We start from the raw sequence: 21,113 nt of genomic DNA, 5'->3' as shown, positions 1-21,113 counted from the left end.
GTGTTTGTCATTGCTTCGAATTAACGACCGGCAGTGATGCAACAGGGCAGGATTAATTCCAAATAGTATGTCATAGTTGTTGTATGCTTGGAACAGGGAAAAGAGCACGTGATTGTAACTAGTATTTATTTATTTTAGAGTAACTAATCGGTTCTCGGTGTATATTATTATTATTTAATAATATTATTTACTATTTATTCTCGTCTTTTTATTTATTAAGTGTAACTATTCATTATTCATTCGTCAAGTATGTACTCCGGAGAGAGAGAGTACGGAGTAACATGAGCGAATCGCTGCAGGATAATAAAATATTAATATAACGGAGTAGTTACGCTGCTAATTAAATACTCCTCCTCCTCGGGTTCGGGTTCGGATCAAAACCATTGCCAATAATAATAGGCCAAGCTAGCCGGGTAAGTTATCCTTTCCACGCCGCTTGAACTGCAAATTAATATCCAGTGGCTTAGATGGAGCCGTTTCTGCTGTTTGCTATTGCCCTTTGCACGAAACCCGGGATCATCAGGGGCCAAACCAGACGCCTGCACACAATCTTTGCCAGGTCTAACCGCATTTCTGCCGCCAGGGATAGGCATAGGATAGGCATGGGATGGGGCATATGGGGATGGGATGGGGATGATGGGATGGATGGCTGCTACGGCGCCGTCTATGTTCCTCTATGCGAGCCATCCCCGAGCTCTGGCCGAGGGATGAGACGGGGGTCGGTTATATAATGGTATTTTGATAGTTAACTATCTCTTCAGAGAGAAATATATCCCTGAGATTTGTTAAGGGGAAAAAAAATAAAAAATAGAAAAAAATAGTTAATAAGCTCTTGGTGGCGACAGGATTATATAAAAATTCTTTTATCGTCGCATATTATTAGCTTTTTTTCGGTCCCGGAAACCCCCATACAAAATATATCCTAGGTTTATAAAAGTGTCTCTTTTTACCTGTTTAACTACTCCGTACATTATCTCTTCTTATCTCTTCCTATCTGATTTTTCTCGTGTTCTCCTCCTATTCTCTTTTTCTCTTGTTCTCTGGTGATTTAAATCTCCGCCCCGCCTGCCGCCGCCGCCGCCCGTGCTGAACCCAACCCCCCCCCCCGCCCTCGGCCACATATCACAGACATACTTATTTATACGTATATATATATATATATATATATATATATATATATATATATCACATATATTTATTTATTTGTATAATATCTCTCGTTTTGCCTCTTCCTCTTCCTCTTCCGCTGGCATCTGGCATCGGCCATCTATCTCTTCTCCGTCCTACCCCTCGCCACCTTAACTAGTCCTACTCTTGACACATCTCCTAGGATTGTCAGATATGCTTGCGCCCCTCCCCTCACTCGAGGACTACGGCATCTCCCCCGTCACAGGCTTCCTCCCAGAAGAAACCCCGCTGCAGAGGCTACCAGACCCTTACTATGCAAAATGGGAGTCCATTGTCACCAATCTCCAGGCCTTGCTGCTCAGCCATCGGTTGCGGCCTACCATTGATAACATGCCAATTCTCTCGACCGCGAAACTGAAATCTGAACCGGAATGGCGGAGAGCGTATGTTTTGTTGGCGTTCATGCTGCATGCCTATATCTGGGGTGGTGATTCTCCGGCTGAGGTACGTATTAAAAAAAAAAAAAAAAAATATCCGCGGCGCCTTTTACCACACTTGTATATATATTTTTCCAGAGAAAGGGAATTGGGGTTGGTTTCACAGCATACACATTGGCGAACATCAAAAAACTAACTAATAATGACGCATCTATCTTCCAGATAATCCCCCAATCCATCTCAATCCCCCTCCTCAAAATCTCCGCACACCACGAACTTCCCCCCGTGGCCACATACTCCAGCCTATGCCTCTGGAACTACAAGCCCATTTTCCCCGAAGAACCGGCCGACAACATCGAAAACATTACTTCGCTCTTCACCTTCACTGGCTCCCTCGACGAACAATGGTTCTATCTAGTCTCCATCGCCATGGAATCCCACGGCGCCTCCACCATCCCCCTAATGCTCAACGCCATCGCCGCTGCCCGCCAAAATAACACACAGCTAGTCATTGAATGCCTACGGACATTCGCCCAACGTATCGACGAGATCTCAGACATCCTGCAGCGCATGTACGAGAACTGCGACCCCCACGTCTTCTACCACCGCATCCGCCCCTTCCTGGCCGGCAGTCGAAACATGAGCGACGCAGGCCTCCCGGACGGCATCATCTACGATGACGGCACCGGCTCCCAAACCCGCCACTACTACAGCGGCGGCTCCAACGCCCAAAGCTCCCTAATCCAATTCTTCGACATAGTCCTCAACATCGAGCACCGCCCTACGGGCGAAATGCGGAACAAGAACCCCGATCGGGAGGAGCTCGGCTCCTCCCCCCCAGGGTTGGACGAAGGCAGCAGCCAGGCCCCGCCCAACAAGCGCCACAACTTCATCATGGAGATGCGCTCGTACATGCCGGGCCCGCACAGACGCTTCCTCGAACACGTCGCCAGCGTCGCTAATATCCGCGACTACGTCCTGAAACACAGCGCCGACAGCGCCCTCTGCGCCGCCTACGATTCCTGCCTGGCCGTCCTCCGCGCTATGCGCGACAAACACATCCAGATGGTCTCGCGGTACATCATCATCAAAGCGCGCGAGGCGCGCGTACACCACGACAGATCTGCCAGTAGTCCGCGTGCGGCCCCTGGCGGCGCCGGAAAGGCCCGCGCGGTCAACTTGGCCCGTCCCGTGGCTGCGACTGGGGATGGCGTGGTTGTTGCGCCGGCCTCGGGGAGTGGAGGCGGAAGCAAGAGCCTGCGGGGAACAGGCGGGACTGCGCTGATTCCGTTCCTGAAGCAGGCGCGCGATGAAACAGGGGAGCCGGCTGTGGGGTTGCTGGTGAAGGAGTTGGCGAAGCACGGGCCTGCAAGGGCGACTAGGAGGTAACCCAAAATGAACCAGATGGGCTTTTGCAGCATATAAATAAATAGAACTAAAGTCTGTTGAGACTTGCGGGGTCAAGAGCAACAGACGAGAATGAGGATGAAAGCTGATGTTGGGGTCATCGGCACCGTGCGTCACTGCTGGTGGGTGACATTGGATTGGATTGGATTTTTGATGGTTGTAAATGATGAGCACTTTGTTTTTGTTTTGGATGTTCTTCTTTTCCCCTTTCCCCCCCCCCCCTTTTTTTTTTTCTGATATAGACGTTACATTTGTCTCATGTCCATGTACGCTGCATCATCCGCCTCCCTCACTTTTTGTATAATGCTTGGATACGTGTCATTATGGATGGTTTGTATATATTACCCGTCCTCTCTCCTCCATCCTAGTTTTTGGTTGGATTGGTAGGTCTGGTGTCTTTTGATATGTCTCGCTACTTACTTGTCGATAGCTCCGGACAGATGTGGCTCATCCCCCTACCCAGGTGTATTTTTCTCTTCTTTTTTTTTATAAAAAAGTTCTTGTTGGGCTTTCACATCTTTACGTCTCAGGTGAAAGCTACTACTTACCACCAATGAATGAATACAGAAACGAATCATGATTTGGCCTATCATGATTTTCTACATCATCACCACACAGAATATGCCTGTCCCGTCTTTTTGATTCTAAGATTTAAGTGGGCAATGGAAGAGAGCAGTTTGCCAACACTCCCAATAGATCTTTATTTACAATAAAGAATAAGGGTAGCGAATTCGAAGGGGGCTTGGGTATATGTACATGGGTAGGGAGCGAATTCTCTTCCTATGACAAGCTGTTTTTATTTTTATTACCCTCCGTCCCCTCCTATTTATCCGCGGCCCCGTTAGAGACGGCATTCCGCAGGGGAAGGGAAGAGAGAACGCCAACCTTCTCATCATCTCATATAGGAGGAGTCTGATTTCACAGCATATACTGCACCACTTCAGGCCTGGAGGAGTGCCCCGCACCATCGATCCAGACCTTACTTAATATTCGCTCGCTACCTGCGCGAGATCAATCTCAGCCTCCAGCAGCTGCTCCCGCTCCCCCGTCACCGGCCCAGCAAGATACCACCCCCCGCCAGCCGTCACCATATCCGTCTCCCCCAGATTCTCCCGCAGCCACCTTACGACAGCTCTCATCAACACATAATCCGCCGCCGAGATCATAAACACCTGCGCCGCCAGCGCATGCTTCTTCATCAGCGCGCCTATCTGCGCCAAATCCGCCACCGCCTCAAGGCCCGCAATGGTAGAGAGCGCCGGCCACGCGCCGGCAGGCATGCACATGCTGCTGCTGCTTCTCCGCAATCAGCGCCTCGCCGCGCCCCGTTCATGGTATGCCCCCAGCAACACAGGCCGCCCAGGCCATACCCCATACCGGGCCTCGGTCTCGTAGCAGCGCAGCGTCGAGAGCCGTCGCGCCCTGCGCCCAGACACAGCGCTCCGCGCAGGTGGGCGGGTTGGGGTTTGCGGTACACGCCGAGGATGGGGTGCCGTTGCTGTCAATGTTGACTTGGGCATTGAAGAGGGCGTAGCCGCCCGATGCGCGCTCTGAGATGGCCAGGCTGATTGTTATGCATACCGATAAACATCGCCGCAAATATAACAATCTATTTTGGCCAGATGCGCAAGTTCCCCAATGGCTTTTGAGGTCTTACAGTCGAGTAAGGCGGCTGGACCCTTGGAGTTAGTTGTTCGTGGGTTCGTTCCCGCCTGGAAAGTGAGAATTCATCATATTTGAAGGTTAAACTAAGCTGGCATCAGGACGAAGGACATGTATGTGCTTGGTAGAGAATGCCGATGATAGAGTCTAGTTAAGTATTTTATTCCTGCTTTTATAACCTACCATCTAGGTCTTGATGTTTGGCATGTGTTAAATACATGAATGTTTGCAATAACTATTCCAAAGGCTTTTCTTCGAATCTGTTCCGACCACGCACCTTTCTTTTTATAGCGGCGGCGTATTCACATGACGGGGAAACCATAACGTTCAACGTATATCATTCTGTCAAATTTGGAAAGAATTCATCTACAACAACTTAAAACTACTGATAACCCCAGCTGGATATCATGACATGGCCCAGGTCGGAAAAAAAAAAAGCCATGAGAAAAAGAAACAAGAAAACAAGATCCCTACTAAATCCACCGTATTTCACCAAAAAAAAGAAAAACCCGAAAACACCTCTACTTCTACCCCGTCTGCTCCCCCTTATCCGCCCACCGATTCTCCATCTCCCGCTCCGTTTCCTTCTGCTGCGACTTCCCCTCCGCATGCATCTGCTTAAACTTCCTCCTCTCAGCCTCAGCCTGCGCTCTCTCCTGGTCACTGCCGCCGAACCCAGGACCGGAGAGGAACTCGCCGACTTTGCCCGTTACACGGTCTCCGGCGCCTTCTCCCCATTTTGCCGCCTGTCTGCGTGCCTCCTGCTCCTCGCCCTCTTTGTTCTGGCGCTCGCCGGCTTTGCGGAGGTTTTCGTTGCCGAGTGCGGCGCCGACGGATTGTTTGGCGGAGCCGACGGTTTGGTTATATTGGCCGCTTGGTTGGGATTGGGTCTGGGTGGGTGGGCGTGAGATGTTAGATATATTCTGTAGACAAATGGGGTGAAGGTTCTTACTTCGTTCTTGGTCTCTTTGTCATCGGTGGGGTTGCTTCCTGTTACTTTGTTCACGGCATTCTTGACAACGTTCGACGCCTGTCCTAGGTAGGTGGAATTGGTTTCCTGGGGCTGGGGATTATTGGTGTTGGAAGACATGGTGTTGGGTAGTAAATGTATATATATATGTTGACGATATATGTAAGTTGTTTTCGGATCTCGGAACTGATAGAAGATGTGAATGACTGTCCTGATGTTGTTGGTTAAGAAAATACTCTAGACTTTAAGAGACATCAGGCAGATTTATATACCCAATCTATCCCAGCTACGTAACCCCATCTATCCAAAAAAACCAAGTTCTAATGGGAGTAAATACCCCTATGATATCATCCGATAAAAACATGGCCGCAATTACGCTTCGGTGATGTCATCGGGCGTTCCATTGGCGCCAAGCGCGACCCTGCCCCTGACACCCGCGCGGCAAAAAATTCCCAGGTACACCCGCGCGCTGCAGCACTGGTCGGCCGTTTTTTCAACTGTTGATGCGTTGCGACGTTAGAGGAGTTTTTCTGAATATCTGCAAACCAATCGCAGGTCGTTGCAAGGCTCATCCATTAATTAACACCGAGGGGAGCGCCATTGGTATGTTTTGACGGGCCAAGAAACAACTGGAGATGAGAATCGGAAATAGTCGCTGGTTACTCCAGGCCCATTGCAACTTGTTCTTTTGACAGTATGTTCTATTATTAATTACCCAAAGGTCTATTCCGACAAAAAAAGTCCCCAAAAAATCTGGAGTCTATATATATATATATATATATACAGGGAAAGGAAAAACGTAGAAACACAGACAAGATGATTAAAATTTCCCGATCAATAGCTGCACACCCATTCCCCTGGCGGTCCAGTATACAGTCTTCCAGAGATTCACAACGTCCAACGTGCTCGTGAACGTGTCGACAAAGCCGAACGGAAGCATAGATGGAATCCAGCCTGTTCAAGCAAGGCAGCCAAAAAAAGTTAGCATACTTGTATATATACCAAACATGAAAATCGAAGCAAAATTTGAGTGACGATGGAACCACAGCGGAAGAAATGTGGAGTGGAAAAAAAAAAAAAAAAGCAAAAGGGGGAGAGACGGAAATCCTCACCTTGCGCCAACTCCAACGCCCACCCATGCAATTGATACTGCGATCCAGTCCCGCGCTTCAACCAGTTCTGGTCACCGGGATAATATTCCGTCGCCTCAAGCTCTCCGGGCAAAAACCTCCGCTCCACGCCTTGCAGTATGGTAAAGTAATCTTCTGCGAGGTGAACGCCCGAGTGGCCCTCAGAGCCCAGCGGCGTGCCGTAGAAGATGAGATATTCGGTAATCGACGCGTGCAGTATGAGCATTGCGCCCATTGCGTTGCCGTGGTTGCTGGAGTGGAGAGAAGAAGGTTAGAAGAAGTTCGCACGCGCGCGTCGCGGAAAAAAGAAAAGAAAAACGAAAGATTTTCTCTTTTCCTCATCGAATTCCTCTCCCCCTCTCCCGTCACTCAGGATATAGGGGGCGACTGTGCACGCCCCCGAAAAGCTCACCTGAAAACCCAACGGGCCGGATCCGTATCGAACGGCAACACATGCTTCTCCCCATACTCCTGACGCAGCGCCAGGTTGAGATCCGTCATTAACTCAGTAACATTGTTCGGGTGGCGTTCAATTGACGCCTTGGAAAGCTCCTGGAGCCTCTGCGGGTCGAAGATGTAGAATCGCGGGAGGGCCTGGTCGAGCTTGTAGAGCCCGACGAGGAGGAGGGGGAGGAAGGCGAGGAAGCGCATCTTTTGGTATTTCCCAGATTGGATATGTATAGCTTGTCGCGACGCCCGTGACTGTTAATTATTAATTATTAAGGGATTGAAATACGGATTAGACGAAAAGGAGTAAATGCAAAAAATAAAAATAAAAAATAAAAAATAAAAAAAAATAAAATTCAAGGAATTTCCCTGAAAAACCTGCTTTCTAATCCGGGTCGGGGCGTCCGGGGTCGAACCACGCGTCAAGGCGCGAAAAAGGGGCTTTTTATTTATTTATTTATTTATTTCTGTCGCAACACCCAGCAGCTACTCTACTGTGTCCCGGACTACAAATCGAGATACACTATCATAAAACTTGCAAGGGGGCGATTCTACATGCGCGAAACAAAATACTTCCTCACCAAAATGTAAAGCTTTTTGAATGTAGAAGAAAGAAAAAAAATAACTGATATTTTAAACTTTCGGGTGGATCGGGAGATCCAAGAGATCTATCTAGATATTGGGGTACAGCAGTATGAACGCGAGCTGGCTTCCATGTCTCATTTTTTCGTGTTCATATTAGCAGCCATTTGAACAGGTGTGTGTTGTGAATCGTAGTCGCGCCGTATCGTACATAGATGTAGAATGCTCCCTGATCTGATTGATTGCTTAGACTAGAAACGTGCGTGTGAATCTCGCTAGATAGATCGATGGGTAGGTAGCTAGCTAGCTATGTACATGTAACATACACACATACATTCATCTAGGTATCTCGCTGACAACTCCAAAACTTCTATGTTCATGATAAAATAGATAAACCACCCCTCGATCCTAACTAATTCACACGCGCGATGGGGGATACTTGCCCACTACTCTCCATCCTCGATAACCAACCCCATCCCCAACCCCGCCTTCCTCGCTAGCGCTCTCTTCAAAAACGCCTCCCGCGCCAGTCCCCTCGTCAGCCGCGCCCACGTCTCAACACTCACTCGCCCCTTCACCAACCCATCCTGCAGCGCATATATGGCACGCTGGATGCCCCGCTCATCAGCGATGAGGTCATATAGCTGCTTCCCAACAACAGTAGGCGCAACGAGGACGTCGTCAATGGGAGGAAGGCCGGTAGCCTCTTGACGCTCCGCTACTGTTGCTGTTGCCGTTGCCGCTGCTGTACTAGCTGCCGACGGCTCGGTAGATGAGACATTTGCATCTGTCGGGGGGTTGGTAGATAAGCGCGATTTCGCATCTGCAATGACGCCGTCGGCACGTTGTAGGGATTGTTGAAGGATGGATGTGTTGGATTGGAGGGTCGAGTGGAAGGAGTTTAGGGCGGATATTTCAGATTGAAGAGTGGTAATGGCGGCTTGGAGGGCTTGGGATTGTGTATGTAGTGGTTGAAGACGGGAGGTTGTCTGGGAGATGGTTGATTGGAGGGTTTGGGTAAGGGTTTGGGAAAGGGTGCGGAGAAGGGCGTCCTTTTCTGGATTTGGCGGGATAGGCGGTGCAGCTGGTGGTGTAGATAAGGGGGGAAGCTCGAGTTCGAATAGTGAGTTGAGGGGGTCGCGTGCTTCGGCCTTCTTCGCGGCTGAGGATGGTGGCTGCGGCGGGTGAGCGTGATGCGGCATTGGAGAAGGTCCATATGATGGTGCGGGAATGGGACGGGGTAGAGGCTGGCCCTGCGCAGCGGTCTGAGTTTGGGGCTGCATATATGGACCTTGGGGGGGAAGTGGTTGCTGCTGGTGTTGGTAGGAGAATGCCTGGGGGATATGTGGTGGGGCTGTCATATTCTGTCCAGGAACCGGGCTGACAGGCCCGACGGGTGTTGGTCGGTATCCGGCTTGTTGGTAGCCTTGTTTCGGCGGTAACGGTGGGGTTTGGGGTTTCATCTGCGCTTGCGATATGGGCTGTCTCAAACTACTAGATCGCTGCGGAGCATGATAGATTCCATTATTGTTTGACATTTGGTCATGATTCAGTTGTTGCGACGAAGATCTTTGATGACGAATATCACAGGGGAGCGGGGGTAGGGGCGGTGGTTGGTTGTATTTTTGCGCGGATTGGTCCCGATGCCTTTCTGGCTCCACCACTTGGCCTGGTTTCGGAGGTAACTGGGGAGGAGCCTGACTCTGTTGTACGGGTGGGGGGGATGGGCTTACAGCCTTAGCAAGCTCTCGTGGTAAGGGAGGAACGGCAGGGGGCGTGGCTTTTTGGTGCGGGGGGATAGGTCGTATATTCTGGTGCTGCTTTGATATCACGGGAGGCTCCTTCGCAAAGATGTCCCTGAGGATATACAAGAAATCAACGATCGTTGACCGCTAGTTTAAATTTGAAGTCAGTACAGGCCTTTCCCCGGTATCATATAGATACTGATACCATGCTTCACCATAAAAACCCTCTCTTGACGAAACTAAAGCCATTCGCCAGTATTAGAAAAGCACGCCACTCACATCCCATGCCTCCGACCAGTGTGCCAGATAATGGTGATACACCCTTCCCTCCCCACTAACATGTTGACCGGGGCGAACTAGCATATCCGGCGTCGGGGTGACATACACCATCGGCGGTTCACGCGGGTACGCCTTGGGCACCCAGATGGTTATCGGAAATCGATACACAGCTCCGCGAAATGTGACGGGTAGCGTTCCTGCCACGTGTAGGAGCAAAGCGGGTACGCCATTCTCATATGCTATTCATACAACAGAAACTTCGTTAGCTTTAAGCCGTAAAATATGGGAAAACTGCGAGCTAGTTTCGCGCGGCGAGGATGTAGGAGGGCTAGGGAGGAGAGGGATGGATAAAGCTAACTATAGACATCCGTTCGGGGAGCGAAGCCAGGGTATTGAGCCAGTAGATTTACTACGTCGTTGTATATTCTGTTTGGGTCTCGATATGTTTGATTAGGGCCGTACTCGGGCTGTTGAGAACGCGGAGAGGCGGGGCTTAGTGGTTAGCCAGCAATCAAATTTCTGGTGGTTTTGCTGCAGGAGGAGCCATGAATCACACAAACTTACGTTCGTTAGTACTCGATATAGCCAAGTTAATGTCTTCTGTGGCACTGTTGCCATGATTGTGGTGCAGGAGAAAGCCCAACAGACATGGCGCACCTCTTTTAGTGGAGATGGTTAGGGTTGGTGGTGGTGAGCGGCGGGGATGAACGATGAAGATGATGAAGATGATGATGATCAAAGCGCCGAGAGTTTTTGCTGCCGGGCTTAGCGCAAGAACTAACAAACAACCTTGATTAAATAATAAAGGGAAACTTGGAACAATGCTGGATGCACGGTGAATACTTTTGATATTGTTCTCAACTATCAAGATTTTATTTTTGTTGCAGACTAGTAGGCTGTAGACAGTTGAAGAATGCATACTACTCGTGGCTAGATAAATGGAAAAAAGACACACAGTAATAACTCCATAAATGCACAATACCTAAAGAGGGGGATATCAAACAACAACGGCGAGGAGTAATTTATCCTCCAATCAGAAGCACGCAATAATAAGTAGAAAAAGGAGAGTTTGGACAAAGCATGGATACTACTAAATGATGAGCCACTGAGAACAAAACCTTGCTTTCCCTCGATATAGCAATCAGCTATGAAAAAGCACAATAGTCAAGCGAACCCATGTACATACATACATTACGTGTGTGCGCGGATAAAATATAAACAAAGTGAGAGAATGGATGTATTCCGATATACAGGAGCCGCTCCATTCAAGCTTTAACGCTAACATCAAGATCGGTATATAAGCGGTCAAGTTGGTCGGGTGAGAGAGTCGTGGCAACAGAGCCTCCGGATCGAAGTGTCGCCTGGTTCTGAGAAAAGCTGCCGGGGTGCCTGGTCGCGGAGCTGGTGCTATTGCTACGTTCGCTTGACCAGAGGTACTGATGCGGGCCGGAATTTAGAGTTTCGAAACTGCTTTTCGTCGCTGCTGCAGCCCACAGCGATGAAAGGGGGAGGAAAACGGCCACGAGCGTGAGAAGGTTGGAGTTCATTTCGTAGCCTGGAAACGGATATTGGATGATTGAGAAAATGGCTACACCCAGAACAAAAATAAAACGCGTTTAGTATCCATTGGGCATTCTGCGTGAATAGGCGGGGAAAGATCATTTACCTGGAATCACCATCGTTTGACAGGACATGATGAACATCACCTGCATCGCTCCGAATCTTGTCATGCCCAGTCGCCTGCGAGTAACGAGGGCATACCCCAATTTGGCGACAAAGATAGCGCTGAAGAAACATGTGCTCATGGTAATGGTGATGTTCGAGGCACTCTGGAGCCAGATAAAAGGGGCAAAATTCGAGGCATTCATAATGGCAATGCAATTCTCAACCATCAAGCCCATTCGGAATCCAATAGCCAGCAGTGCGATAACGAGAGACACACCCAGGAGCAGGTATCGTTGAATTTCCGGAAGGGTCGCGCACACGACTTGAGTTTGGATGACCAGGGACGTTTCCATGCAAATCACCAGAATAGTAGTGAAGACGATTCCCAAGATGGAATCCGCGTAGGCACTGCCAGGGACTCGAGAATAATCCCCGCTGAAGAAGGCATAGGGGTTGTTGAATCCCGTAGTGAAGTAGATGGTCATGCAGAGCAGGCGGGCGAAGTTCATAATCAGTGCAGATATGTTGAGGGAGAAGACAGGCAACCGACGTTTCTCCGACTGTGTCAGGAGAGCCAACATGATGATCGCAATGACAGACGCCCCGAGCTGAGAGGCGTAGTTGATGCAGACTCTAGTTCCGTACTGCACGAAATCATCCAGGTCATGGATCGATACGTTGAAAGGGGTCATGTCGGCCTGGTGGAAGACCACGTTCTGGTCGAACGGATCGAATGAAGACGCCATTACCGAGATACGCTGATATCACTCTTGAGCAACGCGTAGGAGTTAACGGATGGGGAATGAATCTATGAAGCCGAGAACCGAGGGAGCTGATGATCTGATCAACTTATCAACTTAATAGGAGGGAGACAAGCGAGAGAGATGATAGAGAGACACGAACGAGAACAGGGTTGAGTATGAGATATGACATGAACAAATAAGAAAGAGAAGTTGCTGCTACTCGGTAGAGATATTTATATACAATCAGGCATGCTCTCCATCACCACAAGGAGTGAAAGGCAGCCACAACAATGCTAGAGACAGAGGCAGCAGGGCATTGAGCACGTCGGGCATAATATAGCCGGCAACAAACAACCGACGAGGACTATTGTGCCTAGGCCTTGTGTGTATATCTACACGAGGCATTGAGATGGAGAGAACAATCTGCATGAGTGAAGGGAGAGACAGCAGAGAAGGTTCTTCAGGAGGAGTAATACAAACAGGGAGAATACACCACCCGGCCCGGTGGCTTTGAACACAAGTTAAAAAATAAAAATAATAAAAATAAAAATAGCGTTTCGGCAAGGGTGTTAATATACCTGGAGGCTCCACCCTGAAGCCGTTGGAGATGGATCAATCAATCGCCAAATAAGAGACCAGAAGAAGAATCGTGGGATGTAGGGCGGATGTGAAGCTCGCAGGACAATATCAACGCTATCAATGATTGCGGGCGAAGAACAATAGGATGGACGGGACGGGAAGTATGAAGAAGTGACTGCACGGAATCTATCACTCCAATCCAGCTCAGACATACAAACGGCGGAATGAGAGCAACTCTAATTTGTCTCGGCCAGACAGATTGGAAAGAAGATATAAAGCATTTTAAATCTCGAGATTAAAAGTAGTACATAAATATAAGATATAAGGGAGGGAGATTAAGGGAAGAAGCAATGCAACGGCCTGTCCCCCCCCAAGATCCGCTTGGGCTCTGGTGAACAGTTCAGAGAAACATTTTGACAGACCGAGATTTGCGGATACAACTTGGCTGGCTCCAGCAGCAACTGTGCGATCCTAGGGAATTGCATCGTAGGCACAGCATGAGCATGTCCAAGAGGATCGTGAGAAAGCAAAGCATATCATCGTCAATCGCTCATGCTCATGTCCTGAACACACACACACACACACACACACACATATCTCTGCATACACACCGCAACTCGGACCCTGAGCAATGTGACCACAGTTTGATATGCGACTGACAGATTGCATATAGCATATAGCCCTTGTCCGAGTAGAAGTGATGGAAGCAGAAAGCAGAGCACTGTCTTTTACCATGGTCAGCAGCCTTATTATGCTTGTCATCTCAAGGCATTATGATGCAGTATTGGATACGACCCCGGCCAAGCCAGTCAAGGCTACTGTGTCCATTTGCATTGCAAAAAGAAAGAAGGTGTATAGAGCTGTGGTTCATGGTTCATTCTCATTCATTTCTTTGTTCTTCTCATATTTCCAGAATGTAGAAGAATGCAACTGTGTGTGTGTGTGTGTGTGTGTGTGTGGGCTGTTGGGATGTCTTGGGGGTATCACAGCATCAATTCAATAGGGTTAATCAAGCTGTTATACCCAGGTAAATATGGAATGCAGAACAAGGAGGAGAGGATCTTTTCTCAGCCTGACTGGGAGAAGCATTTATCGGGCTGAACACTGAGGATACACTGCAGCAACTAAATATGCAATGCGGTATGACTGCATTGTTGTAGAAGGAGAATCGAGAGCAAGGAGGAGGAGAGAGAAGAAGAGAAAGAAGACGATCCCTTGAAACAATTAGTTAACTATTATAATGAGCTAACTTTAACTAAATATTTAAAATATTTAACCACCGGAATAAAGCATTGATTGATTACCCAAAGAAGAAAATAAACACTTGAATCAAACAACATCCGCAACACTCCCACATCCATCCCCGCATTCCACACCCTCCTCCACACCAAAACACACTTCTTACATCCCCGTACTATCAATACCCTCGTTACATCCTCCTCCCTCCCACCGCATCGTACACACCGCCCGCCGCAATGTCGTCCAGCACGACAGCCACTACCACCAGCACCGCCAACACCAACACCTATACCCCTCCCCCTCTCCCCGCTCCCTTCACAAATTCCCCCGCCACCCTCCTCGCCCAGGGCGCCGAAGGCCGCCTCTACAGAACCAATTTCCTCACCCCCTCCACTCCCGCCGCTCTCAAAATCCGCCCCGCTAAACCATACCGACACCCCATCCTCGACCGCAGATTGACCCGCCAGCGCATCCTGCAAGAGGCGCGATGTCTGGTAAAGTTGGCGCGCGAGGAGGTTCCTGTCCCCGGCTTGCTGGCGCTAGATGTTGGTGTGGGTGATATTGGTGCTTCTGCTTCTGAGGGGGGAAGCATTACGAATGTCAAAGATAGTGATCAGAATGATAATAAAGCTGGCTGGTTCGCATGGTTATTGATGGAGTGGGTGGAGGGCATTGTTGTCAGACAGGCGGTTGACCAGTGGGAGAAATGGTTGAAATCGCAAGAGGGGAAGGTTGCTGGTGGTGCTGGTGGTGCTGGTGGTGCTGGTGGTGCTGATGCTAAAAGTGCGGATCTCATCGAACAGAGCAAAGAGGATATCTGCGCGCTGCTGCGGAGGATCGGGCTTGTCGTTGGTGCCATGCATAAGGCCGGTATTGTCCATGGGGATTTAACTACGAGCAACCTCATGCTTAGACCCATTGCGTCTGTCGATGCGCTGGCAGGAGAGGACGACGACGCTGCCACCGCCGCCTCCGTTCCTTTGAGTACATCTATCAGGCAAGACGCGGAGTTACAGACTATTACTACTCTGGATAACAAACCGTCGCTGGAAGGGGAGATTGTGCTTATTGATTTTGGCCTGGCGGGACAGAGTGTTCAGGATGAGGATCGGGCTGTCGATCTATATGTGCTGGAACGAGCGTTTGGGAGCTCGCATCCGAGAACCGAGCCGTTCTTCCACGAGGTGCTTAAGGGATATGCTGAGAGCTATAAAGCGGCGAATGTGGTGCTGAAGAAACTGGAACAGGTCAGGTTGCGCGGGCGGAAGAGGAGCATGGTCGGGTAAATAAAAGAAAGATCAGGGTAGGGCAGATTTCTTCTAGGCGGCAACGCGCATCACGACATCATATTCATTACTTCGTTTTATTTTTTTAATTTATTTTTTAACTTGTTTTCCCAGAAGAAGAGCAGCCCGAAGAGGGGAATAATAATTTAAAAAAGGAAAAAAGATAACTCAAAACCAAAATGTCCCTAAGTTACATGTTTCGCCATGCTGAACGAACCACCGCGGAGACTTGCATGAGGCGGTTGGGAGTTATTTATTTACACAAGAGAAAGAAAAGGAAGGACAGAAGAGACAACAACGCTCAGCGCTTGGAAACCAAACACTCTTCCCACTACACAATATTTAATACAATTTACTCACTCACCCTCGCGAATACATTCTCCTACCTCCGCTAGCGCAAAATAGCCCTTATTTTCAATCACGCCGCGATCCTTCACCACAGCGGTATACTTCACAACCCACTGCGGCACAATATCGCCCTCCAACCCACCATCATCCGCCGTTGCGCTGGCCGCCAGGATCCCCGCCCCCGTCTCCCCGCGCGCAAGGAGGTCTCGCGTCGTACCCGGCGGGAGGATGTCAGTGCAATCATTATGCGTCAGCAGCTTAATATTTTCCTTCTTCGCAAACACAATCAATGGTTTCGGCACGACGCAGCAATCCTTGACGTTAATCTGGTCGACCGCGGGCCGAACCTTGGTGTGCGGGAGGAACTTCGCTAGCCGCTCGCTGTCAAACTCTGAGAGGCCCAGCTGGGATATCATGCCTTCTTCCTTGAGGCATTCGAGGACCCGCCATGTTTGGATTATGCCGTCCATTTCTGGTCCGGTGCTTGGTCGCGCCGCCTCGTTGTTGCCGTTGGCATCGCCATCTGATATTTCCTCTTCGCTCGAGTCGTCTGCATCGAACGATATGCCGGGGAACGAGACGATAAGCAGGTCTATGGAGTTGACGTGTAGTGTCTTCAGGACGAGGTCAATTGCTTCCCGGGTATGCGCGCAGCGGCGCGAGGTTGGGATCCCCGGCAGGTAGAAGAGCTTGACGGTGATGTCATACTGGTCGCGGTCTTCGGTCAGGCCTGGTTCTGAGAAATCGATCGCGGGCACGTAGAGGGTATCTCCTTGTTTAGAGGTCCAGGTGGTATAATCGCTGTATGAGAGTTTCTGTGGAACGTCGTGGATGTCGTGCGAGGGGCCGTTGGAGTGTGAGGGTTCGATATGTTGGGCTGCGACGAAGTTGGAGCGGAGGGCGTCCAATAATTCGACGTTTGATTTATCGCTGGTCAGTCTTGGGATGACAGATGGGCCGCCACTCATAATATTCCTATAGAGAGATAAGAGGCCAATGTTAGATTTTCTATTTTAATTTATTCTCTTTTCTGAGAGTGTTTGAATGGCTGGCATGGAAGCGGGGTTGCGCGCTTACGATGTTGAGAGTATGAGCTTCATGGTTGCGCCTCGAATTCTCTAAGACTATGGGACGGCCAAATATACGGGAATACTAATGACGGGCAGCAGTCAATGAAGGAAATTGATATATTATCAGGTTCTGTAATTAATTTGATAGAAATGGCCTATATATTTGCAGACGATAAGTTATTTATAGGATGTTGCGCCTGTCCTCGACCGGAGAATGTTCCTATTATTAATAATGGAAGGGCTGCAAGCTTTTTTTTTTCGGCGGGGCAATATTTAGTTAAATAGCACGCGGCGTAACTAGTTAACTAAGATAGGGCAGAAAAAAATAAAAGAAAACATCGCATCCCCACCAACCACCAACCACCAACCACCAACCACCACCACCACCACCACGACGACGCGCCAGGCATTCTCCGCCGTCGAGAGGATGGCAATCAAGTGAGTTGCCCAGAATACGCTTCTTCTTTTGATCCTCAGAAACAGAGTGAACTGATGGATATCCCCTCCCTTTCTCCAGCTACCTAATACTGCTCTCGAGACAGGGCAAAGTGGTGAGTCCCCGTTCCCGTCGTCCACAGTCCACAGTCCCTTTCTCGTCGCCCACCACAGTCCTCACACCCACACACACCCACACACACATATATCATCATTCCATTATTACCACTTCAAAACAAAAGCTGACCACTGCAATTATTTCCTCCTTTTCTCCATTTTACATAAGAGACTGGCGAAATGGTTCACTACCCTGTCTCCTAAGGACAAGGCCAAAATCATCAAAGATGTCACACAGCTAGTTCTCTCACGCCGCACCCGCATGTGCAACTTCCTCGAATATAAAGGTGCGGGACAATAAATAATTAACTCCTATATCACTTCGCTACAGCCAGCCAGCCAACCAGCCAACCAGCCAGCCTCTCTGAAAAGAAAGGGAAAAAAAAGCCAAAAGATGAACTGCCCGTTTTAATTAACACCCTTGAATCTTTCTTATAACAGACACCAAAGTCGTCTACCGCCGCTATGCATCCCTCTTCTTCATCGCCGGCTGCTCGTCCGACGACAATGAGCTAATCACTCTCGAAATCGTCCATCGCTACGTCGAACAGATGGACAAGTATTATGGCAACGTCTGCGAGCTGGATATCATTTTCAATTTCCAAAAGGCTTATTTCATCCTGGACGAGTTGCTGTTGGCTGGGGAGATGCAGGAGAGTAGCAAGAAGAATGTGCTGAGGTGTATTTCGCAACAGGATAGCTTGGAAGATATGGAGGTGAGTGAAGCGGCGGGCGTCCCTATTCCTTTCCCGCCATGAATAATGTGAACATTCTGTTACATGCATTGCATCCTTTTACGCGGGAAGGAGGCCCGGCAGTATTGTCTGGTTTTTGTTTCCCTTGTTTTTTCGGGCTATTATTTTCTTCTTTTTGGAGACTCCTTGATTATCTCACTCTTCTTCTCCATTGTGAATCTGGTGTCATGGTCGTCAAGTTTGCTCCATTTAGCCGTGCTAACGATTTCGTCTTCCCCCTTATCCGCAACCCAGGTCGAGCAGGATATTGTTACGAAAATTATGTAGCACGTTCATTTATACGCTCAACTTTCCATCGTCGTTGTTTTTAGCGAGTCCTCATATACGCGCCCTGGATCCTGTTTTGTTGTTTATATCCCCCCTGGTCATGTTTCACTGGAGTTCGGAATTGGTCTATTATTTGCTGGGATTTCTCACGTATATCTAATATATGCACAGAAGCACCTTTTTTTTTCTTTTTTTCAAACTATTATTCGTTCTCCAGACATTTGAATTGCTAATCACCTTTAATTGAACCTTACAGGAGTCTGAAGCTGAACTAGCTGGACTGAGAGCACTTGGGTTTTAGAGATTTCCAATTGCGGAATGATGTTCAATGTTGCATCATCATGTTCACCGGGGAGTTATGTCTATTCATCAGTTCAATGCGTCTGGTCTAACATGCAGGTATCTTCTGGGTGGAGTTATGGTGTTTCAGGCATTCTATTCGGCCGTGGCGTTCTCCACTTATGTGGTCGGGCTGCCGATGATGTCATCTAAATATCTCCATTTCATTCAACAGGGGTTGGGAAGGGGACTCCAATTGTGTACGAAGCTCTGTCTCCTTTCGGATATCGTTTCGTGGTCCTTTGTATAATAGAGGATGGAACTGGGCAGCTGTCAACTTTCCTAACTTCTAGGCACCACATCTGAGCTCGGCGCAGTTTCACTGACTGTCTGACTGTCTGCTTGTCTGCTTGTCTGCTTGTCCCTTGGTCTCCCCTCTTCTTCTGCCCCATTACTTCCCTGTCTCCCTCGCTTTCCCAGTGTAAACTCCTCCAAGACCTTGCTTTGCCTGCACCTGTGGCGGTTGATTGACGATTGGCGCCAATTGCCGTATGGGGAAATAGCGCCACCACCTCGGTTCTAGAGCAATCACGTGATCTATCCGGTTCGCAACATCGGTCGGCCTCAATCCAAAACAGCGACAATGACAGCAAGAATCCAGCGTCATTCGCATCCATCATATCAACATCTATCTCTAGTGAACCGCCATTATGGCTAACCGTTTCATATCTATTGCCCGCTAGACGTCCACCGTTTGGCTACGTCGGTCCCCTAAGAGTTGTCCTTGCACCCAGCCTGGAACGCGCTTATCGTTGCTTCGACTGGCTCACGCAGGCTAATCCACCTACGTCACCTCAGCTTCACACGTCAGCTTCCAGCGCAAAACGAGCCTGAATCATTCTCCCTCTGTTCTCAAGATATCTTGATCTGCTACTTTTTTCGATTATTGGAGACTGTTATCCCTAACAGCCCAGTTCCCTTGCACCCGGCCATCTCGGGCTCAAGACCATCAATCGTCTCCTGATCATCAGACCACCTTGCGACATCATCCACATCAAGACATCTACAACAATGAAGGTCCGAAGGAGCCACCCTCGGGATACCTGCCTCTAGATTGTTTTTGTTGCTGATGAGAATTAATTTCTGTATAGTTCCTCCCACTGAGTGAGTTTGAAGACGTGACAAGTTCCCTTAACTTTGACACCGAAGACTGCCACGTCGTTGGAGGATGCGATCTGTATACCACAAAAGCCGCTGGAGGGGATAAAAAGTTGTACAAGAATATTGAAAACTCGCTCGAGTCGCAATATGAGTCCCTCTTGCGCCTCTCGGCCTCTCTCTCTCCTCCCAATGCCTCGCATGCGGCGCAATCGCTGAACCTATCTCGTTCGAGTCCGTTTGGGCCGTTGAGTGAACATTCAAGTCGACGAACATTTGCGTACCTCATCGCGACACTCAATGCCAGCCACCCCGATTACGACTTCTCGCATCTCCTCCGTCCCTCCGACTTCCGCCGCGAAAGAAGCCTGAAACGCGTGATGAATACCATCGATACCACGTTGTTCAACCTTCGGCCGCGCCTAGAGAGGGACGTCACTCCCCCAACGCCTACCACATCCTCCGGTCCACATCCAACCGCAACAACGCACTCTTGGGGACCTCGCATGTGGAAAATATTGGATGATCAAATGTCATTGAAGGAGTGCGCCATATTCTGCTATGCGCCCGAGGAAGACCCATATGACGGTGAAGATGGCGCCATCTGGAGCCTGAACTACTTCTTTTTCAATAAAACTCGGAAACGCGTCTGTTATCTCTACCTTCGTGGAATCAGTATTCTCAGCCAGCCACAGGACGGGACAACGACGCCATTGTTGGCTGGAAAGCGATACGGCGACGACGGATTCTCAACGCCCGATTACGGTGCGCGGAAACGTGCCCGGTACTGGTTGGGTGATCGTGCATCGCTCAGAATAAGCGATTCGAGTAGTGATGAGGATGAATCACCCGCAGCATCCGCAAGGCCGAGCCGGCCGGTTGTTGACCAATATGATAATTATCTACTTAGCGATGAAGAAACACGCTCGATATCTCACAGCAAGAGCTCGGTTCGCGCGATGAGTGAAGAAATCGCGGATGCCATGGAGGTTTAAGTGAAGGTTGAAATATTCCCTTCCAGCTTGACAGCCCAACTCACGTCACGCGTATTATTTTGTTCAACAAATATGTGGCATGGTAGCTCTCTACTTGCCATTGATTGAGGCGGCGTGATGCTACTTGTCGAGGTTTCTATATCGTCCTAGACCTCAACATGGAGGGTGGGGGAAGACATCGCGAAACGGTTTCCACGTACTAGGATGTGGACATCTTTATGTCCATTTCTTTACTTTTGCTTTGACTTTTGTCTATGGTGCCATTTGATTTAAGCTGAGGAGTCCGAAGGCCTTTCGTTGGATCCGGCGTTCTATGGCTTCTTTGGCTTAGTCCCTTTTTTTCCGTGAATGATAACGATACCAGCCCTCACTTGCAGTTTTCTCTATAGT

The 21,113-nt window shown here is 49.2% G+C and overlaps 10 protein-coding genes across 11 annotated transcripts; 4 read left to right on the top strand and 6 right to left on the bottom strand.

Moving 5' to 3' along the window:
* The first annotated feature begins 184 nt into the window (after positions 1–184).
* BDCG_05994 (indoleamine 2,3-dioxygenase) lies at positions 185–7,484 on the top strand. Its single transcript, XM_045421717.1, has 5 exons — positions 185–247; positions 329–413; positions 468–1,632; positions 1,788–4,672; positions 4,736–7,484. The coding sequence occupies exons 3-4, from the start codon at positions 1,342–1,344 to the stop codon at positions 2,952–2,954; spliced, it is 1,458 nt and encodes a 485-aa protein (XP_045277526.1). The 5' UTR covers positions 185–247; positions 329–413; positions 468–1,341; the 3' UTR covers positions 2,955–4,672; positions 4,736–7,484.
* On the bottom strand, positions 3,924–4,349 carry BDCG_05993 (nitrilase). Its single transcript, XM_045421716.1, has one exon. It carries the CDS (start codon positions 4,256–4,258, stop codon positions 3,956–3,958), a length of 303 nt encoding a protein of 100 aa, XP_045277525.1. The 5' UTR covers positions 4,259–4,349; the 3' UTR covers positions 3,924–3,955.
* On the bottom strand, positions 4,763–5,895 carry BDCG_05992 (uncharacterized protein). The gene is made up of 2 exons (XM_045421715.1): positions 5,587–5,895; positions 4,763–5,524 (listed from the first exon to the last, which is right to left on the bottom strand). Exons 1-2 carry the CDS (start codon positions 5,722–5,724, stop codon positions 5,162–5,164), a joined length of 501 nt encoding a protein of 166 aa, XP_045277524.1. The 5' UTR covers positions 5,725–5,895; the 3' UTR covers positions 4,763–5,161.
* Positions 6,425–7,385, bottom strand: BDCG_05991 (C-8 sterol isomerase; the record flags this gene model as incomplete). The annotated part of the gene is made up of 3 exons (XM_045421714.1): positions 6,425–6,558; positions 6,717–6,985; positions 7,147–7,385. 3 exons carry the CDS (start codon positions 7,383–7,385, stop codon positions 6,425–6,427), a joined length of 642 nt encoding a protein of 213 aa, XP_045277523.1.
* On the bottom strand, positions 7,413–10,494 carry BDCG_05990 (ESCRT-I component). The gene is made up of 5 exons (XM_045421713.1): positions 10,352–10,494; positions 10,146–10,254; positions 9,788–10,026; positions 7,564–9,655; positions 7,413–7,436 (listed from the first exon to the last, which is right to left on the bottom strand). The coding sequence occupies exons 1-4, from the start codon at positions 10,403–10,405 to the stop codon at positions 8,210–8,212; spliced, it is 1,848 nt and encodes a 615-aa protein (XP_045277522.1). The 5' UTR covers positions 10,406–10,494; the 3' UTR covers positions 7,413–7,436; positions 7,564–8,209.
* A 63-nt stretch (positions 10,495–10,557) lies between these two features.
* On the bottom strand, positions 10,558–13,954 carry BDCG_05989. 2 transcript variants are annotated; one of them, XM_045421712.1, is made up of 3 exons: positions 12,774–13,954; positions 11,454–12,292; positions 10,558–11,375 (listed from the first exon to the last, which is right to left on the bottom strand). In XM_045421712.1, the coding sequence occupies exons 2-3, from the start codon at positions 12,196–12,198 to the stop codon at positions 11,053–11,055; spliced, it is 1,068 nt and encodes a 355-aa protein (XP_045281494.1). In that variant the 5' UTR covers positions 12,199–12,292; positions 12,774–13,954; the 3' UTR covers positions 10,558–11,052. The 2 variants fall into 2 exon arrangements, with proteins under 2 accessions (XP_045281494.1, XP_045277521.1); XM_045421711.1 differs by having other exon boundaries at positions 11,454–13,945.
* Positions 13,955–13,985: 31 nt separating this feature from the next.
* Positions 13,986–16,945, bottom strand: BDCG_05987 (glutamate-cysteine ligase regulatory subunit). Its single transcript, XM_045421709.1, has 2 exons — positions 16,725–16,945; positions 13,986–16,622 (listed from the first exon to the last, which is right to left on the bottom strand). The coding sequence occupies exons 1-2, from the start codon at positions 16,745–16,747 to the stop codon at positions 15,656–15,658; spliced, it is 990 nt and encodes a 329-aa protein (XP_045277519.1). The 5' UTR covers positions 16,748–16,945; the 3' UTR covers positions 13,986–15,655.
* BDCG_05988 (BUD32 protein kinase) lies at positions 14,072–16,923 on the top strand. Its single transcript, XM_045421710.1, has one exon. The coding sequence runs from the start codon at positions 14,250–14,252 to the stop codon at positions 15,297–15,299; it is 1,050 nt and encodes a 349-aa protein (XP_045277520.1). The 5' UTR covers positions 14,072–14,249; the 3' UTR covers positions 15,300–16,923.
* Positions 16,946–17,089: 144 nt separating the features above from the next.
* BDCG_05986 (clathrin coat assembly protein ap19) lies at positions 17,090–18,291 on the top strand (the record flags this gene model as incomplete). Its single annotated transcript, XM_045421708.1, has 4 exons — positions 17,090–17,155; positions 17,235–17,556; positions 17,711–17,985; positions 18,259–18,291. The coding sequence occupies exons 2-4, from the start codon at positions 17,532–17,534 to the stop codon at positions 18,289–18,291; spliced, it is 333 nt and encodes a 110-aa protein (XP_045277518.1). The 5' UTR covers positions 17,090–17,155; positions 17,235–17,531.
* A 1,350-nt stretch (positions 18,292–19,641) lies between these two features.
* BDCG_05985 (mitogen-activated protein kinase MAF1) lies at positions 19,642–20,723 on the top strand (the record flags this gene model as incomplete). Its single annotated transcript, XM_045421707.1, has 2 exons — positions 19,642–19,647; positions 19,722–20,723. The coding sequence occupies 2 exons, from the start codon at positions 19,642–19,644 to the stop codon at positions 20,721–20,723; spliced, it is 1,008 nt and encodes a 335-aa protein (XP_045277517.1).
* Between the last annotated feature and the right edge of the window lie 390 nt (positions 20,724–21,113).

The sequence above is a fragment of the Blastomyces dermatitidis genome, assembly GCF_000003525.1.
Source record: "Blastomyces dermatitidis ER-3 genomic scaffold supercont1.6, whole genome shotgun sequence".
NCBI classification, from domain to species: domain Eukaryota; kingdom Fungi; phylum Ascomycota; class Eurotiomycetes; order Onygenales; family Ajellomycetaceae; genus Blastomyces; species Blastomyces dermatitidis.
This window is presented reverse-complemented; position numbering and strand designations above follow the sequence as displayed.

Bases quoted from the DNA above. Each gene is read 5' to 3' on its own strand.
- BDCG_05993 (XM_045421716.1), bottom strand. From the start codon at position 4,258: ATGTGCATGCCTGCCGGCGCGTGGCCGGCGCTCTCTACCATTGCGGGC.
- BDCG_05988 (XM_045421710.1), top strand. From the start codon at position 14,250: ATGTCGTCCAGCACGACAGCCACTACCACCAGCACCGCCAACACCAAC.
- BDCG_05994 (XM_045421717.1), top strand. From the start codon at position 1,342: ATGCTTGCGCCCCTCCCCTCACTCGAGGACTACGGCATCTCCCCCGTC. The intron at 1,633-1,787 runs GTACGTATTAAA...TCTATCTTCCAG, and splicing joins GTGGTGATTCTCCGGCTGAG to ATAATCCCCCAATCCATCTC.
- BDCG_05987 (XM_045421709.1), bottom strand. From the start codon at position 16,747: ATGAAGCTCATACTCTCAACATC. The intron at 16,623-16,724 runs GTAAGCGCGCAA...ATCTCTCTATAG, and splicing joins AAGCTCATACTCTCAACATC to GAATATTATGAGTGGCGGCC.
- BDCG_05990 (XM_045421713.1), bottom strand. From the start codon at position 10,405: ATGGCAACAGTGCCACAGAAGACATTAACTTGGCTATATCGAGTACTA. The intron at 10,255-10,351 runs GTAAGTTTGTGT...CGTTCTCAACAG, and splicing joins TATATCGAGTACTAACGAAC to CCCGAGTACGGCCCTAATCA. The intron at 9,656-9,787 runs GTGAGTGGCGTG...AATTTAAACTAG, and splicing joins ACTGGTCGGAGGCATGGGAT to CGGTCAACGATCGTTGATTT.
- BDCG_05992 (XM_045421715.1), bottom strand. From the start codon at position 5,724: ATGTCTTCCAACACCAATAATCCCCAGCCCCAGGAAACCAATTCCACC. The intron at 5,525-5,586 runs GTAAGAACCTTC...CCACCCACCCAG, and splicing joins ACAAAGAGACCAAGAACGAA to ACCCAATCCCAACCAAGCGG.
- BDCG_05989 (XM_045421712.1), bottom strand. From the start codon at position 12,198: ATGGCGTCTTCATTCGATCCGTTCGACCAGAACGTGGTCTTCCACCAG. The intron at 11,376-11,453 runs GTAAATGATCTT...TTCTGGGTGTAG, and splicing joins TCAAACGATGGTGATTCCAG to CCATTTTCTCAATCATCCAA.